General features: G+C 46.1%; 1 protein-coding gene across 8 annotated transcripts in view; it reads right to left on the bottom strand.

Annotated features, from left to right (window-relative positions):
• The window catches only part of RBFOX1 (RNA binding fox-1 homolog 1), a 371,606-nt gene that overhangs the window by 340,683 nt on the left and 15,531 nt on the right, over positions 1-15,392 (bottom strand). For 4 of the 8 annotated variants that reach the window (XM_054714701.1, XM_054714705.1, XM_054714706.1 and 1 more), the window contains exon 1: positions 5,064-5,341. The exons of the other annotated variants lie outside the window; for them this stretch is intronic. In XM_054714701.1, coding sequence (XP_054570676.1) covers positions 5,064-5,150 — 87 coding nt within the window. In that variant the 5' untranslated portion in view covers positions 5,151-5,341. Of the gene's footprint in view, positions 1-5,063; positions 5,342-15,392 lie in introns of those variants that run through there. 8 annotated transcript variants of the gene reach the window in all.

The raw sequence follows: 15,392 nt of genomic DNA, 5'->3' as shown, positions 1-15,392 counted from the left end.
TTTAGACATCGCTGCCCGCCTCAGAGAGCCTTTAATCAGCGTTTCTCTGCCACCACCTGGCTCTGTGAACTTGAAGTAGGAAAACAGCCTTTAGGGAGCTTATGGTCTCAGAAAGAAAGGGGGGGTGGTCAGGACCCAAATCCAGGGAATTCCATGTCCACCTGCTGGGTCTCAGAAGGGCGCTATGCAGCCCGGTCCTATGTGGACCACACAGAGACTCAGGGCTTAGGGACTCCATTTCTGACATTCCTTCCAGCCCCTTTTGCCCTCTACTGTGTGACTTTTGAGACCTATGTTTGAACAATGCCAACTCCCACAGTGCCGAGGGTTGGGGAAGACACTGAAGGTCTACTTCATGTGTGAATCCAGCCCCGTGAATTCACCCGCACCCTCCACTCTGTTAGGGAGGGCTTTCTCCTTTGCTCGCTGAGTGATGTCTGAGGTTGCTCTACAGCCTGACTCCAGTGCCACCTTTCCCTTTAAACTCCCTCTCCCACCCCAGCGATACCCACCTGCTCCCTCCCCTGGGTTTTCCTCGGGGCCCCTGTGGGTACACCTGGTCAATGGATGGGAGGATCTGGCGCAATAGAATCGCCCAAACCTCAGCTCTGTCACTGACATTCTCTGTGACCCTGGGCAAGTTATTTTTCTCGAAGGGTCAGGTTTAGTGTCTCCATATGCAAAGGGGGTGTTATAATGCAGGACTGTGATTCATTATCGGAGACCTTTGGGGTTGTATTTTGAAATTCACTTTTTTTAAATTTTTATGTTTTCAGAAAGGTATTTCAGTGGAAACCCTGATTATGTAACCCCCTCAGCAGGGTCTGGGACAACACCTTGAAACCAAGCACATTCATACTCCTGCAGCAAATATCTGAATACCCACACTAAGAGGGGTAAAGAAAGTATAGATGGCAAATAGCATTTCAGGTCAATTTTCTTCCTAAATGAGACTTTGGGCCAAATTCTTTCCAAAAGCCCCTGATTTTCAGAGCTTTTTGAAAATTAAAAATACAGGAAAGGGATGGTGAACCAAGAGTACTCAATTTCAGAGTTATTGTGAGAATAACAGAGAATATAGTAAGCATTTAGCACAGTGCCTGACACGTAGCAAATATTTGATAATTGTTACTTATCATTACATCCTGCTACTTAAAAAAAATCCTCATTCAAGCACATGTTTTTATTAATTTCTACAGAGAGAGGAAGGGAGAGAGAGAAAAAAAACACACATTAATGTGAGAGAGAAATATCGGCTGCCTCCCCTACACACCTTGACAGGGAACCGAACCTGCAACGCTTTGTTGTATAGGAAGATGTTCCAACCAACTGAGCCACCCAGCCAGGGATTCCTGCAGCTTTTCTTACATTATCACAGTTTTGTGCTTATAGAATGCTCTCCTCCCCTCAGCTATGAACCCACAGGCCAGTGAGGTGACTGTCACTTCTTTCCCAGAGCCTAGAACAGTGCTGATTAGGTTACGTGTTCAGCGTATGAAAAGCTACATGAACAAATGCATGGAGAGATAGATATGGCTTTGTTTGCACTGCCCTCCACCTGGGAATATGTCTTCTGACTCCTTATTGGAATTCCTGAAGGAGAGAGGAATTGTGTGACCCAGTATGAAGAATATTCTGGCTGTGTAAGGACAAAGGGCTTATCTGTCGAACAGATATCTAGAGTGAAGGGTACAATCCTGAACTTGCAGCCCAGGCCCAACAGTATCTTAGACTCAGACACTCACCAGATTAACCAGAGACAATGCCACCGTTTTGATTGTATTGTTTGGCATTACACAGCCATGGTCCATGGCTTGGCAAGTCCTCTTGGTAGCTTCTGGGCTCAGGACTGAATTGACAACGAACTTGGTCAGACCCTCCTTTGTTCTCAGGTCAGAAACTCATTGATCATTCAAGGTACCATGGGCAATTTAGAAGTAAATAGACAGGTTCAATAGGAACATGCATGGGTTCTTCTTATCCAACGATACCAAGATGGAGGCCTATGCCAAGGGAAGAGGAACGATGTTTAGACAACACATGTGGTAATCTTGCTTTTTTCCTTTTCCCTTCTGCTTATTAGCATCCATGAAAAAGTGCAGCCCTAGCTGGTTTGGCTCAGTGGATAGAGCGTAGGTCTGCGGACTGAAGAGTCCCAGGTTCCATTCTGGCCAAGGGCACATGCCAGGATTTTGAGCTAGATCCCCTCCCCAGTAGGGGGCGTGCAGGAGGCAGCCAATCAATGATTCTCTCTCATCATTGATGTTTCTCTCTATATATATATCCCTCTCCCTTCCTCTCTGAAATCAATAAAAATATGTTAAAAAAAAAAAAGAAAGAAAGAAAAAGTGCAAACCGGGTTAGCTCAATCCCCCATAGGAATTCTTGAATTCTTTGCATGGCTAAAAGGGAAAATGATCCACCTTGCTATGTGTTCAACAAGGTTAGACAAGATGATGGGTTCAATGGGTCCACTGTGGTAAAGATTCTGGTTTTCCTGGGAGATGGTGGCTGGGGCCAGTGTTAACTATCGACTCTACTCCTAGAACAAAGGAGCCAGGTGAGTACCTCCCTCAGCTCTATCAGGAAACACCTCCATTCACTGTCTTTGCAGAATAAGGCAGTGCTCTCCTCTCACAATATCTGGTCTACTGAATATTTTTTCTCTGACTTCAAAGACAGAAACAGGGCGATGCTGGTCTGAACTTTGAAAGTGGCACCTGGAGGACCTATGAAAAGGAAGTTCTCCTGCCATAGAAGCCCTGGCTCTAGAGCGTGGGAAGACTCCGATGTAACAACCGTGCCACATGGCCACTGTGGCTCTGTTTGCACACCTCTTGTCCACGGGGGCTTGCTATCAGTGATGGAGAACACGGTCTGCTTTGGATCATGTTCATGTCTTGCTGAGGATATTATTAAGGGTGGGTGGCTCCTTCATTAGAGGAAATCCCTGGTATCTTGAAAAGGTGAGAAGAAGATCAAGGAACTGGTAGGCCAGCTGATACAGTCTGGGGGAATGCTGGGAGGCGGCTATCGGCGCATCACTGAGAGGTGACTGTGTGTGCGAGTGTTAGGATTTTTCTCCCTTCGAGTTGCGCTTCTTCCCTTTGCACACATTGCTGCAATGGGGTGCCATGAGTTTTGTGATGTCCATGGGCAAATACCATGGGCTCACTCAGCAAACCAGAGGTGAAGCTAGTCTCTCCTGGCCACGGCATTTCAGAGTGTCCATGGGGGTGGGAGAGAAAGGGGAGGAAGCCTGTCACGGTAGCTGGTCCCAGGCTCCCTGCTGCTCTACTTCTCTGACTTACAGGTAACTAGTTACGGAAGGTGTCAGTGGGAAAACAAACTATGATTGGGCTAAGATTTGCAAGTAAAATCACTTGTTTCTTCCAAAAATAGCCGGATACGTTTCTTAAACGCCCTGCGAAGGAGGAAGAAATAGGGTCTCCCCAATTTCTCAGCTGGCCCGTGCATCTTCTCATCTATCACCGGGGTAATACGTCCAGAGTGGCATTTCGTAATGACAGCAACATTCCAGCAAATCAATAGTTATTTAATTCCCAACAAGCTCCCGAGTCCATTAAGCCTGATTACATTCACCCATTGCAGTGGGTGCCGTTATTTTTCCTGCACCGGCACTTAATCTATAACAGGAACTTATGAGAACTTTCAAAAGCAATTTCAGCATCAATCAGCATAGAGTGAAGGGCACCATTTGCTTGTAATTATTTATCAGACGGGGTGGCAGAGGGTCGGACCAAACTCTAGTGGCCGACCTTCACCCCAGGTTCCAATAGAACAAAGGCCTTCGGATTTGCCACTAAGTCCTACTTCAGACTCCACACAGGCCACGCTGGCCTGCTTATGCCAGGGAACACAGAACGATTCCCAGGTTGTGAAGGCCCGTTCATTCTCTAGGCAGTCCATTTATTTCTCACATGCAACACGGAGCCTGGAATTCAGCAACAGTCATAAATCTGGGATGACCAAATGTTTTGTTATTACTTAGAATCACCCTGGAATGTCTCAAATCACCGAGGTTCTTACAGTTAATAAGCAACATTCAGAAAAGGAGGGAAAAAAGGTTTTTGATCACAATCCTCCCCAGAAATTTTAATGAATAATCCAGGGTGTGGCAAAATGTTAAAATTTCACAAGGTTGCAGGGAAAAGGACATACTAAGTGCATTTAGTTTCCCTCTCCTGTAGACACAAGACACAGACCGTCTTACAAAGGGATGCCTGTTCCAAAACAAGCAAACAAAAAACACAACAGCCAAAACCAGCCGGGATTTCCATGACGTTTAGGCTCTATCGCCAGTAGCTGTGAGCTGTCCACCGAGGACTTCAGACACGCACCCAGAATCCAATGCTCGTTTAAAAACACAAACTGCTGAGAAGAAAATATCTTACTCAGAGACCATTCTCCCTGCACAGAAATAAGAGCCTAAAACATAAAACAAATGCACATTCCAATCCTCCCCTTTCTTGCCATCATCAAGAAGCAAAGAGCCGGTAAGAGTTTCCTAGAAAAACCTCTGAACTTCATAAATTCACCAGCCGTCGAGTGTTCCTTTCTGCCTCAGTGCTACCCATCAACCCAGGGGAGTGGGCAGGGGGAGCTCCTGTGGAAACAGACGCAGGAATTTAAGCCTATTGCATGCTCTTCCCATTTCTGGGTGAACCCTCTTAACCAGGTGGCCTCATGCTCAGTTCCTCTGCCTCATGATCTGCTCTGGGAGACCGAGTCCCCCGGAAAGCCAGGAAGGAGAGCAAATCCTTTGCCCCGTGGTCAACCTCCCGAAGCAAAGGCATGAATGTTAAACAGCAGCCAGATCAATACAAGCAAATATAGCTCAACTACACCATTTATTCAGCCATGAGAGATGTCAATAGCCAGATTAGGGTGATCCATCTTTTTGATTTCCCACTGTCTTCTCACTGACTACACGAGGGCTTTTTCCTGTATTAAAAGTGTTTGCTTTCTCAACCATAAAAATTCCAATTATTACTCGGAACGCGCTGGAGTTAAGTTGCTGGCTGGCAGTGGCCTTGAATTACCTGGATCAGCCCGGGGAAGTAGGGGGCCGCGGGGACGATCATAGGCACTCCGTAGGGATGCAGGAGGACTCCTTGAGAAGGCAACATGCTTCCCGTGAAGGTGTTTTTCCCTCTGAAGCTCAACACATCGATGGGGAGTTAGGGGAAAAAAAATCTATAAACCCAACTTCTTCCGAACTACAAAGCTGAGAGCCAAATGGCTTCTGGCAGGGGCCAAGCGCTCATCACCGCGGAGAGGGGAAGGGAAGAAAATCCGAATCAGCAACTCTCGATGTGAAAGTTTTCTTCCCAGACGACAGCGAAGAGAAACAGCAGCTGCAGAGTTGAAGCTACCAAAATGGAAGGTGCTATTTTGGGAATGGCTTGCCTAACACCACTAACCAAATACTCTTCATTAATTTAGTTCTCGGAGAGACAGAGACAGACCAAGAGACCGAGAGAAACGGAGTCAGGATATGGGAGTTGGGCAATTCCTGATGAATTTGGCCCCAAAGACAAGGGATACCTTCTCCGTGAGACTTTTTAGAGAGCAAAACACCCGAGAAATGTAAATTGATAGGATTATCAGCTGCCACTTAAAACTGGAGGAGGTTCATGTGTCCCGGCTTTGGGCTTTGGTACTGATCAAAAAGAAACTAAGAAGACAGTCTAGTTTATTATCCTCTCTTCCTCTGGTTTTAATCTTAAAGAGGCAATTTGTACAAATAAAATAATACTACTAGCTAATATTTGCAGTATGCGCTGTGCACAGAGAACGAGCTTAATTATTTACATGTGTTATGTAATTTCATTCTCACCACTCCCCGGAGTGGGCACCGTTATTGGGTCCAGGTAACAAACCGGAACTACACTCAGGCTAGTTGAATTGTTTGCTCACAGTCATGCACTCGGAAGAGGCAGGGCAGGGTTACAAACACAATTTCTAACCAGGACACTGCATTCATCACAGTATTTCGTTCTGTAATGGGACATCATATGCTGTGTGTGTGTGTGTGTGTGTGTGCGTATGTGTGTGTAGTTTAAAAAATATTCTTTGTCTTTGAGCTTTCAATTGTTATATATTAACATGCACTATATTAATAAGGAATATCTCCCTGGTCCCGGAGTTTTAAGGCATACTGAATGTGAACTAGAACTATGAATGAGAAATACCTTAGAGCCAATATTTGAAATATTTCCAGCATGTGATAATGCCCAATGATGGTTTAGGATCCCTTCCATTTTAGTAGATACATTCCTCTGGGTTTACATGAATTGGAAATGTACTGATCTGCACGTCCCACATACAGGCTGTGTGATCTTTAACAACTTACTTAGTGTCTCTGAACCTCAGTTTCTTCATTTGGGAAATGAAGACCCTACCTCCAAGGGTTGTATGACATATAAAGTCCTTGGCACCTACACATGCATAATATGAGAGGCCCTTAGCCATTCTTATCATGGGTTTCCTGTTGTCCTGATGATTGGTCTAGTCCTTTCTGTGGCTTCAAAATGAAGGCACATATAACATTCAAAGAGTCACTCTTGTAACCTTCATAACAGGAAAGCAAGGCGGTGTGTTTCGAGTTCCACCGTTTTGAGAACAATGGTGTGAAACTGACAAAGTGAGCCCACTCAGCTTCCGCTCAAGGCCCAAGGCTCTCTGAAAATCACCTTCAAACCAAACACCTGCCTGCCATATTCCACCTCCAACTCGAGGCAGGATAAAAGATATAGATTTTTGTCCAAACTGGAAGCGCTTCAGACACCGCAAAACACATTCAACTATTGGCTTTTTCTAAATCCAGATGCCAATTCCTCCACTTTTAGATAGCCAAGGTGTTTTTACACTACACTAATTTTAGTTGCTTGATTTAGCTGCATAGTTACATTTTTAGATAACGGCAGTGGACAGTGTTTGGCAGAGAATTCAATTATTTAAGGCTGCATTTTGGCTATCGTGACACGGTTTCTCTGTAACGGATTCTCATGCAGCCAAGTGGCCACGTAGTTGCAACACGGAAAGCTCAGTTAACAGCTGCAGGCTGACCCCTCTTACCTAACAGCCTGATACGGCTGCTAACTTTAGCTTTTGACTCTGACTTTCAACACTGCTCTTCTGAGAAGTTACTGGTTAGGACATCAGCGTGCCACAGTCAGCGTCCCAGGAGGGGAGAGCTCTTGCTACTTTGCCTAAGGCCTGGCTCAGATTGAGTGATGTCTCTTCAATGTGATAAAGTGGGAAGACCATTGGACCAGGAGGTAGGAAATGTAATTCAGTCAGAAGGCCAAAAATGTACACATCCAGACTCATAGTTTCCTGAACAAAGAACAGAGGTAGCAATATCCACTTACTCTTCACCAAGAGTGGGCCGATGAGCAAAATTGTGGGGATATTTTGGAAACTGTAAAGTTTCACAAGTACAAAGGATCATTATCTATATATATCTATACATAACTTTATATATCTCTACATATCTATATATCTATATTTATATATCTACATATTTATATCTCTCTCTATATATATATCTATATACTTTATATGTGTGTGTGTGTGTGTGTGTGTATAAAATTAAAGAACCTGATGATTATAGTCAGAAATGTGAAACATTTTACATTTGGGATATATATATATATATATATATATATATATATATAGAGAGAGAGAGAGAGAGAGAGAGAGAGAGGGAGAGAAATGAGAAATACTTACGGGACATACAGATTTATATATTCTTTGCAGAGAATATGTTCTTTTTACTTTTGTGGAACTCTATAATATGAAAATCTTTTGCTGTTCCTGCGTAATGAGTGTCCTTTTTCTCCCTCTGAAAAAAAGGCTATTTGTTTTGGGACCCTTTTTACTTTGACAGCCAGGAAGCTCAGAGCCAAATAAGAGGTTCCACTCTGTCCATCTTGTTGGCCTCACTGACTGCATATTTGTGTTCTTGTCTTCCTGTCTTCACCACCTCTGGTCCTAGCTACTGTTTCTTACATTTCCTCTGATTCTGACTTCATCTGTAACTTGTCTTCTGGGATCCATTTCCCCACTAACGGGCCGGTGCCACAGTCTCTGCATCCCTGCTCCTCGGTGGGGTGGCTAGGGCACGTGGCCACGGTAAGTGTTTGGCCACCCAATGTCTAGTGTGCAGTATTAAGTTCCTGGCACATTGCAGGCACTTAAAAACAGTAGGATAAAAGAATAAGGTAAACAACGGAGACCACAGTTCTGGTAATGGCTAGGCAACCGACGTGAGCCTCCAAAAAGGACTGATTTCAATCTAAGGGCCATGAGTTAATATCACTCTGGCCACCACCAACAGAATGGCCAGCCTTTTCCTGAAATGGGAAATGGGCAGATGCTGAAGACTTCAGGTGCTGTGGACTTGATTCTCTCTGCTGCACCGCCCCCAAACTCTGTCATTGTTGCATGACGGTAGCCACAGACCATACATAAGCGAACACTTCAATCTGAATTTCCCATCATTTCAACTGGTCATGAAATAGCCTTCTTCTTTTTTGTGTGTGTGTGTCAAACATTTAAAGTGCAGAAGCCATTGTTAGCTTGTGGGTCATTCAACAACAGGCATCAGGCCCGGTGTGGCTCACAGGCCGTGGCCCGCTGACCCCTGATTTAGAGCATTATATTCTATCCACCCCGCGGAGGTCAGACCTGAACACAATGGCAAATAGGCAGCCTTTCTGTTCTCTTCCCCTCCTTCACCTCTTTCTGGTCTTTGCGGTCACTTCCCTGGTGCCAGTTCTGTCAATCTTCCCTGTGTTAGGGATTTTCATCAAGAGATTTTCTTTTCTTAGCCAGCCTTTGAGAGTTCAATCTCATCCTTTCTCCCACTTAAAAATAATCCTCCCATCTTTCTCACCTTCCAGGGTGGCACTGCCTTCTGAGTTATTAGCTTCTTTTTTCCTTTCCTCGATGAAAGGTGCCATTCATTCTCGTCCACCCAATGTCTACAATGGTGACCAGACAAATGACGTTTCCCAAAACGTTTCCAGAGGGAATGGCTGAATGGATGACTGCTTTGGAAGAGTGTGGGGAAAGCCAAGAGGCCGCCGGGTCGCCAGGTGATTAAGAGATTCCTTCCGGAGACCTGGGTGCATCTTGGCACAGTAGAAAAAGCAGGCGTTTCATAGTCGGGGCGGCTGGGTTGGGATCTTGGCTCTGTCATCATTTCATGCAGTTGATGTCAGAGGAGATATGCAGCCAGGAGCCCTTGTCTTCTTGGGGGAAACATGGGACAATGCCTGTACCTTCTGCCAGGTATGCTGCCACCACGAGATGACAGGATGTATACGGCTGATCCTGGTACTTGGAGCACAAAGCACTAGTTTATTTTTACTTCTCTCTTCACATTTTTAAATTGTTTTCTGATCACCCCAGTCCTGATGTTGGATCTGTCCCCTGAATGCCCCCACCAACACCCAGTACTGATGTCCCTGTCAGAGCCCTGTCTTTCTGTTCCCCTCACACAACTGCTTGCATGAACACCCCAGCCCTCAACCAGCAGCACAAGCTGGGCCCTCCAAGCAGCCTGCCCGCCTTCCCCAGCACTCCTGACTCCCCATTTAAGCCCCTGAAAGGCCAGCGGGGATTTGTATCAGGACAGGGAAAGATCTGCCTGGTAATCACAGCCAGGTTCGTCCCCATTTTATCTCCTCTACCTCCTCCTCGACTGGGAGTAGAATAGACGCTTAGCAAGTACTTGAGAATCATCTGTGGTATCCACAGCAGAGGTGGAGGTTCAGACAGGTTAACTGACATCTCCGAGGTTAAATGGAAAAATGTGTGCTTTGTCAGTTACCAAGAGCCTCCTACTTGCCCCAGTCTCTGCTACATCATGATGAATGGCCACTCCAGAGCAACAACTCGAACCGAAATTCATAAACTCTACTCACCACCAGACATGCATTCTGACCTAGCTGAATACAGGTGAGAACACAGCATGGACCTCAGAGGGAAATTCCCGGAGATGCTCAGTAATGCTCACGGGCCTGATGCCTAGTCTGACACGTCAGAATGGCATCCAGTGGATCACCAGGGAGGCAGGATCTTCCACTGTACAGGTTTCCACAGATTGTAGGTGTGATGCAGTGGGCCACTGACCGGCTGCTTCACAAATTACAGCCACCTCCTGTGTCCTCGGTGGAGGGCCAATCCAGCCAGCCAAGCCACATCCTGGGAAGGGAAGCCATGTCCCCAACCTCTATGGAGTGGTTCAGTTACTATGTGTTCATGAGTCGATGTATGTAAAGCTCTTGGGAGAATATCCAGTACCTAGTGAGCTTTAGTTCTCACCGTGACATTATTTGCCAACCCCTGTTCCCTCCTTGCAAAAGCACCATAGCACAGTAGGGAAGAGCTCACAATGAGCCACATTTCTCATATCAAAACCCCAACTGCGTGATCTTGTGCACATTACTTAACCTCTCTGTGCCTCAAATTGAGTAATTTTAAAATAACAACATTCTCAGGAACCAGGTCTCATGGTCTAGAGATTTGGATAAGAGTACTATGCAGACCTGTTTAGCTTGGGGACTGGCTCATAGCAGACTCAGTCAATGGGTGTTGGTGGCTGTTGTCGGGACAACAGCATCAGCATCGGCTGCTCTGCAGGATGGAACCAGCTCAAATCAGACCTCGCCCAAACCAGGAGTGTCCTCACTCTTCCTCCCTTCCACAGCCAGTGGGTTAAGTAAGGTCACACTTACTAACGTGGCCTATGCTGTACCTTCTCGTGTAAGACACACCTCCTTCTCCCATGTTCTAAATAAAAAACAAGCAGGATGTGTGAGTGGCTCCCATATATGAAAAATACAGTTTTAAAACTTAAATATGAGAATTTCAAATTCAAACGAAGACTTATGGGGATGATGGAGATAGTAATTCAGGGACACGGGGCCACCCTACTCAGCAGTATTGTCCCACCTCCAAAAAAAAAAAAAAACAAAAACGATGATGAGGATGCATAAAGAAAATTCCAGTCGGTCTTATAAGTGAGGAGGCTGCTGATTACCCTTAGCAACTTGAACCCCAGTGGTCCAGGCCGCTGTCTGCTGCTCTGGGTTCATTAAGCGCGTCTTGACCTGGTTCTCCTCTGAAAGCCAGACTGGCTGGCTGAATGAGCAAATCTAAGAATATCAGCCCTGCACATCATCTGTGCTGAGATCAACAGTGCTTCAGGAACTGACCCCTGACCTGTCTGGGATGAATGGCAACTGGGTTGGAGAATTTGTTGACCTTGCTGGAGATGAACAAATCCTCCCTGGGGTCTCCCAGAATGGGGGAGAAAGGATTAGCTGCTCCCCTCGATGTTGCTATGTGCCCTCCCTACTGTCTCTGGCTTTTGTGCTGCAGGTCCCTGCAGGAGCTGGATACACAGAGACCATGCCAGATAGCACAGCCTCCAGGCCTCATAACTGGGGCTTCCTGCCCAAATGCCAGGCACATGTACTCCCTGTGAACTTGCCCAACTACCTGAGCACTACACACATCCTTTTCCCCTTAGAGACTAAGTACCTAGCCGGGCATCTCCCAATGCATGGTCTGCACAGTAGAAGCTGCATGAGATACTGCACGGTAAAAAGAATCCCATGGCCAAAAAGTGGGAGAAATTCAGCAAGCTCTCTCTCCCTCTTGAGGATTCACAGCATCTACTAGCAAAGAAAAGCCCCTGAGAAGTCATGCAAGAAAAAAAAAATAGAAACCTGATCGACTTTTTTGACCCAGACATTGCCAGACTTATTTGATGGCCAACTGGCCATCCATCCATCCATCCATCCATCCATCCATCCGTCATCTATCCATCTTGCTATCGATTTGAATATCTGGCTATTGAGAATTAATTGTGTTAATCCCTGTGCCACGTTCTCTACCCATTCTCCTTGTTCCTATTTTCCTACTTTTTATCCTCATCAGAATCTTCATGGACATTATAATCATCATCATCATTGTCATCACAGTTGCCACCATTTATTTATTCAAAGCTTACTTTGTTCTAATTTCATCATAAGTGTTATCCTGGTTTATCCTCTCTACATCCCTAAGAAGTAGATTCTGTTGAACTCATTGCACTATGGACAGGAACACTGAAAGATGAAGCAAACTGGCCAAGAAACATAGATGGCAAATGACAAAGCTATTTCTTGAGCAAGGGCTGCAGAGCCCTGGTTGTTAACTACTATGTGACAATCATGAATGCACTCTGAGAGATGCTCGCCTGGGCAAGATTCAAGCTCAGTGGTCTCCTTAGCTCCTTTACCTGCAACCCCTCACTCAGTCTCAACCATTAGAGGCAAAGGAAGACAAAAAGCAAAGCCAGTAGAAACCGCTAGACAAGACTTCAAAGCCTGGGGAAGGGCTGGCTTTCACCACCCCACTGCATCTTTAGGAAGTGGGGAGCACAGTCACATGGACATGGGCTGGTCACACGGGAACACCAGCAAAGAGTAACCATAGGATGCACAAAGAGGAGAGGGGTGATCCAGAAAAAGGGGTGCTAAAGAGACTATTGCGTGACCTTTCTGTGTGATTCTGAAGCATCATCTGGCCTCCTGGGCTATGTCCTTGGCCATTTTTCACATCAAGGCCTCTTCCAGAGGGGAGCTGCTCATTCTTAACTCTTGTGTTTGATGCATGGGGCACTCTGAGAATTTTGCCCTCGTCCCAGGAAACTGCCCATAACTCACAACATTTTGCATCTCATTGCAGGGAGTTGCCGGACCTTCTGAAATTCACCTGTGGACCTTTGAGGGGCCTCTGAGTCTCTGTCAGATTTTGAAGTATGTGGTCAATGTGTGCTGTGTTTTCTAGAAAGGAGAGGCATGGACAGAGTCAGCATTCTTTAAGTCAGGCCACATTAACGGTGCGGATGGTGGTTCCTGCGTGGACTCATGTTGACACGCTGATCTCCACTACAACTTTGAGAATGTGTAGCTGCCACTGAAAAGTTCCCCTGCCAAAGCTCGACAGGGGTTTCCAAGAAGGCAATCTGTGGAGGTGCTAAGACATTCTATATCGTCAAACCAACTCAGACTCAAAGAAATCCCAACACCCATCCTTAACTCTCTTGTCTAACAGAGAGCAACTCTCCTAAGATAGCTTTCACCTCCAACTTCAGGCCAGAAAGCAGACACCATCAAACCAAGGAGTGGGTGTTGGGGGTGGTAGGGCACCCACCAAGCACAATGCTGGGGGAGAATGCAGCTAGGAAATATACACTTGGCCTTGCAGGTAACGCAGGGCTAGGAGGGACCCAGAGCCAGGCTGTGCTGAGCTGCGCAGCTGAGACCTGAGAGGAGGAGCCAGGGGCTGGCCACTGCACATGGTTTCGCCACAATGTCACGATCAGGCAGCTGGTGGCAACAGAGAGCATCTGACAGGTGGCTTTTCAACTTCCCAGATTAGCAGCCCCCTTCTGGGACTCACTGGGCACATCAAAAGAGGAACCACCCTGAGAGACCTCATTTCCTCTCTGATTCTTCCATTACAATCTATTTTTAAATGTTGCTTTTTTTTTTTTTTTTAACAAACCATATATACCAAATACTATTGGCCAGACACCATCTCACCTTCTAACCCTTTTATGTGTTAACTCATTTAATCTTCATCACCACCATATAAGGCAAGAGCTGTTATCCTTGATGGCTGATAGGGAACCTGAAGCACAGAGAGGTTAAGTAACTTGGCCAAGGTCACATAGCTTGTGAATGGGGAATCTGCTCCAGAGTTAGGTATTCCTATGCTGTGCTGCCTCTCCAGAAAAGACATTTTTCTTAAATAGAATTCTGCTGGCTTCCTATTGACTAATTGAAAAACAAACTTATTGTACTTTTTAGTGTGATAGCAATGTGTCCTTTTGGCTAAGAACTCAGAGCTGAAGCCATACTACGCTGAGGTGCACATTCTGGCTCTGAACATTTCTGGCTTGTGGTCCTGGGCAAATACTTAACCTCTCTGAATGTCAATACCTTCATATTTGGAGGAAACAGCACTTTCGACACAGGGCTGTGGGGAGAACTCTAAATAACATGGTGATGCACTTGGGCTTGAGTCCACCTTTACGTGTGTGAGCTTTATTCCAGGTGGTTTTGTCTTAGCATGACGCTCTCCACTCCCATGAATGCCAGGCATCTCAATAACTCCTCATTTATCCCTGCTTGATCCCAGACATCCCAGTTTCATGACTCAAGAAACCCTCATGTTTGTTGAAGCGAGTTTGAGCTGGGTCTCTGTCCTTTACAACGAACAGATTCTGGACTAATTCAAGAGTGATGGTGAGACGAGCAGGTACACATACCCACATCAAACATACCTTGTGCTTATTTTAAAAAACAACACACTTTCATAGAACTTTCTAAGTGTCAAACACCACTCATTCTAAGCTCATTAAGGACGAGCTCATTTCATCCTTTTAACAATTCTCTGGTAGTGCTAGACATCATAGCCCACTCTGCAGATGAGGACATGCAACTCAGAGAGTTTGTATCATTCCTGGCTCTTTGAGTGGGCGGGCTTTTGCCAAAGCCACGCCTGCCTGACTCCAAGTCCTACTTCCTTTGCTCTGCATGCTCTGCCTTACCAAGGATGTGGATGCCTTAGCTAACTAAGCAAGGGTAACCCGGAGGCCTCCCCGGGAGCCTGCACCAGCACGCAGGTGCCCACATTATAAATGCTGCCTCCATGCTAGACCTCTTCTTAGTGACTCCTCTGGGAAATGCCTGGGCGACGAACGAGAATTCTAAATACCCTTCCAGAGACATCCCACTGAGTCAGAGCCAGCACAGACTGCACACTCTCTACCTGCATCCAGACCCAAACCCAGCAGCACCGCCTGAAATCACCCCACCGTGGGCCACACCTTCCTGCTCAATAACGTCTGGCAGGCAGAGCCCTTGGCCCCTCTGCACATGTTTGTAAACTCACTGCGCTGGTTGTTCTTTGGAGACTCATTTCCCTGCACACTCACCTATCACAGACCTGAGCTCAACAAGTGGGCGTTCCTCTGCGTCTCCCCCCCAATGCTGAATAGCGCTCAGAGCGGAAATTCACAGACTCCGGGGTGGCTGCTGGCTTTAGGATTACCACCCAGACCTCACTTCCTTGGCGACTGGTGGCCGGCCTGGAAGATGAATGCTCCTCTCAGGACCAAAATAGAACAAAGGGACAAAAGAGAACTGAAGGGTTTAAAATTAGGATAAAAAGAGAGAAACCTGGCACTACAATGGCCTCCCTTAACTGCTTAAAACTTACCAGTGATGCCCAACTTTTCGTTTCCTTTATCCCCATATGTTCCCACCCTCCCACTGGGACCTAACATTTGCAGGCGCTATTTC

The sequence above is a fragment of the Eptesicus fuscus genome, chromosome 4 (assembly GCF_027574615.1).
Source record: "Eptesicus fuscus isolate TK198812 chromosome 4, DD_ASM_mEF_20220401, whole genome shotgun sequence".
In the NCBI taxonomy this organism is placed as follows: domain Eukaryota; kingdom Metazoa; phylum Chordata; class Mammalia; order Chiroptera; family Vespertilionidae; genus Eptesicus; species Eptesicus fuscus.
Note: the sequence above shows the minus strand (reverse complement) of the source record. Positions and strands in the feature narration are given on the sequence as shown.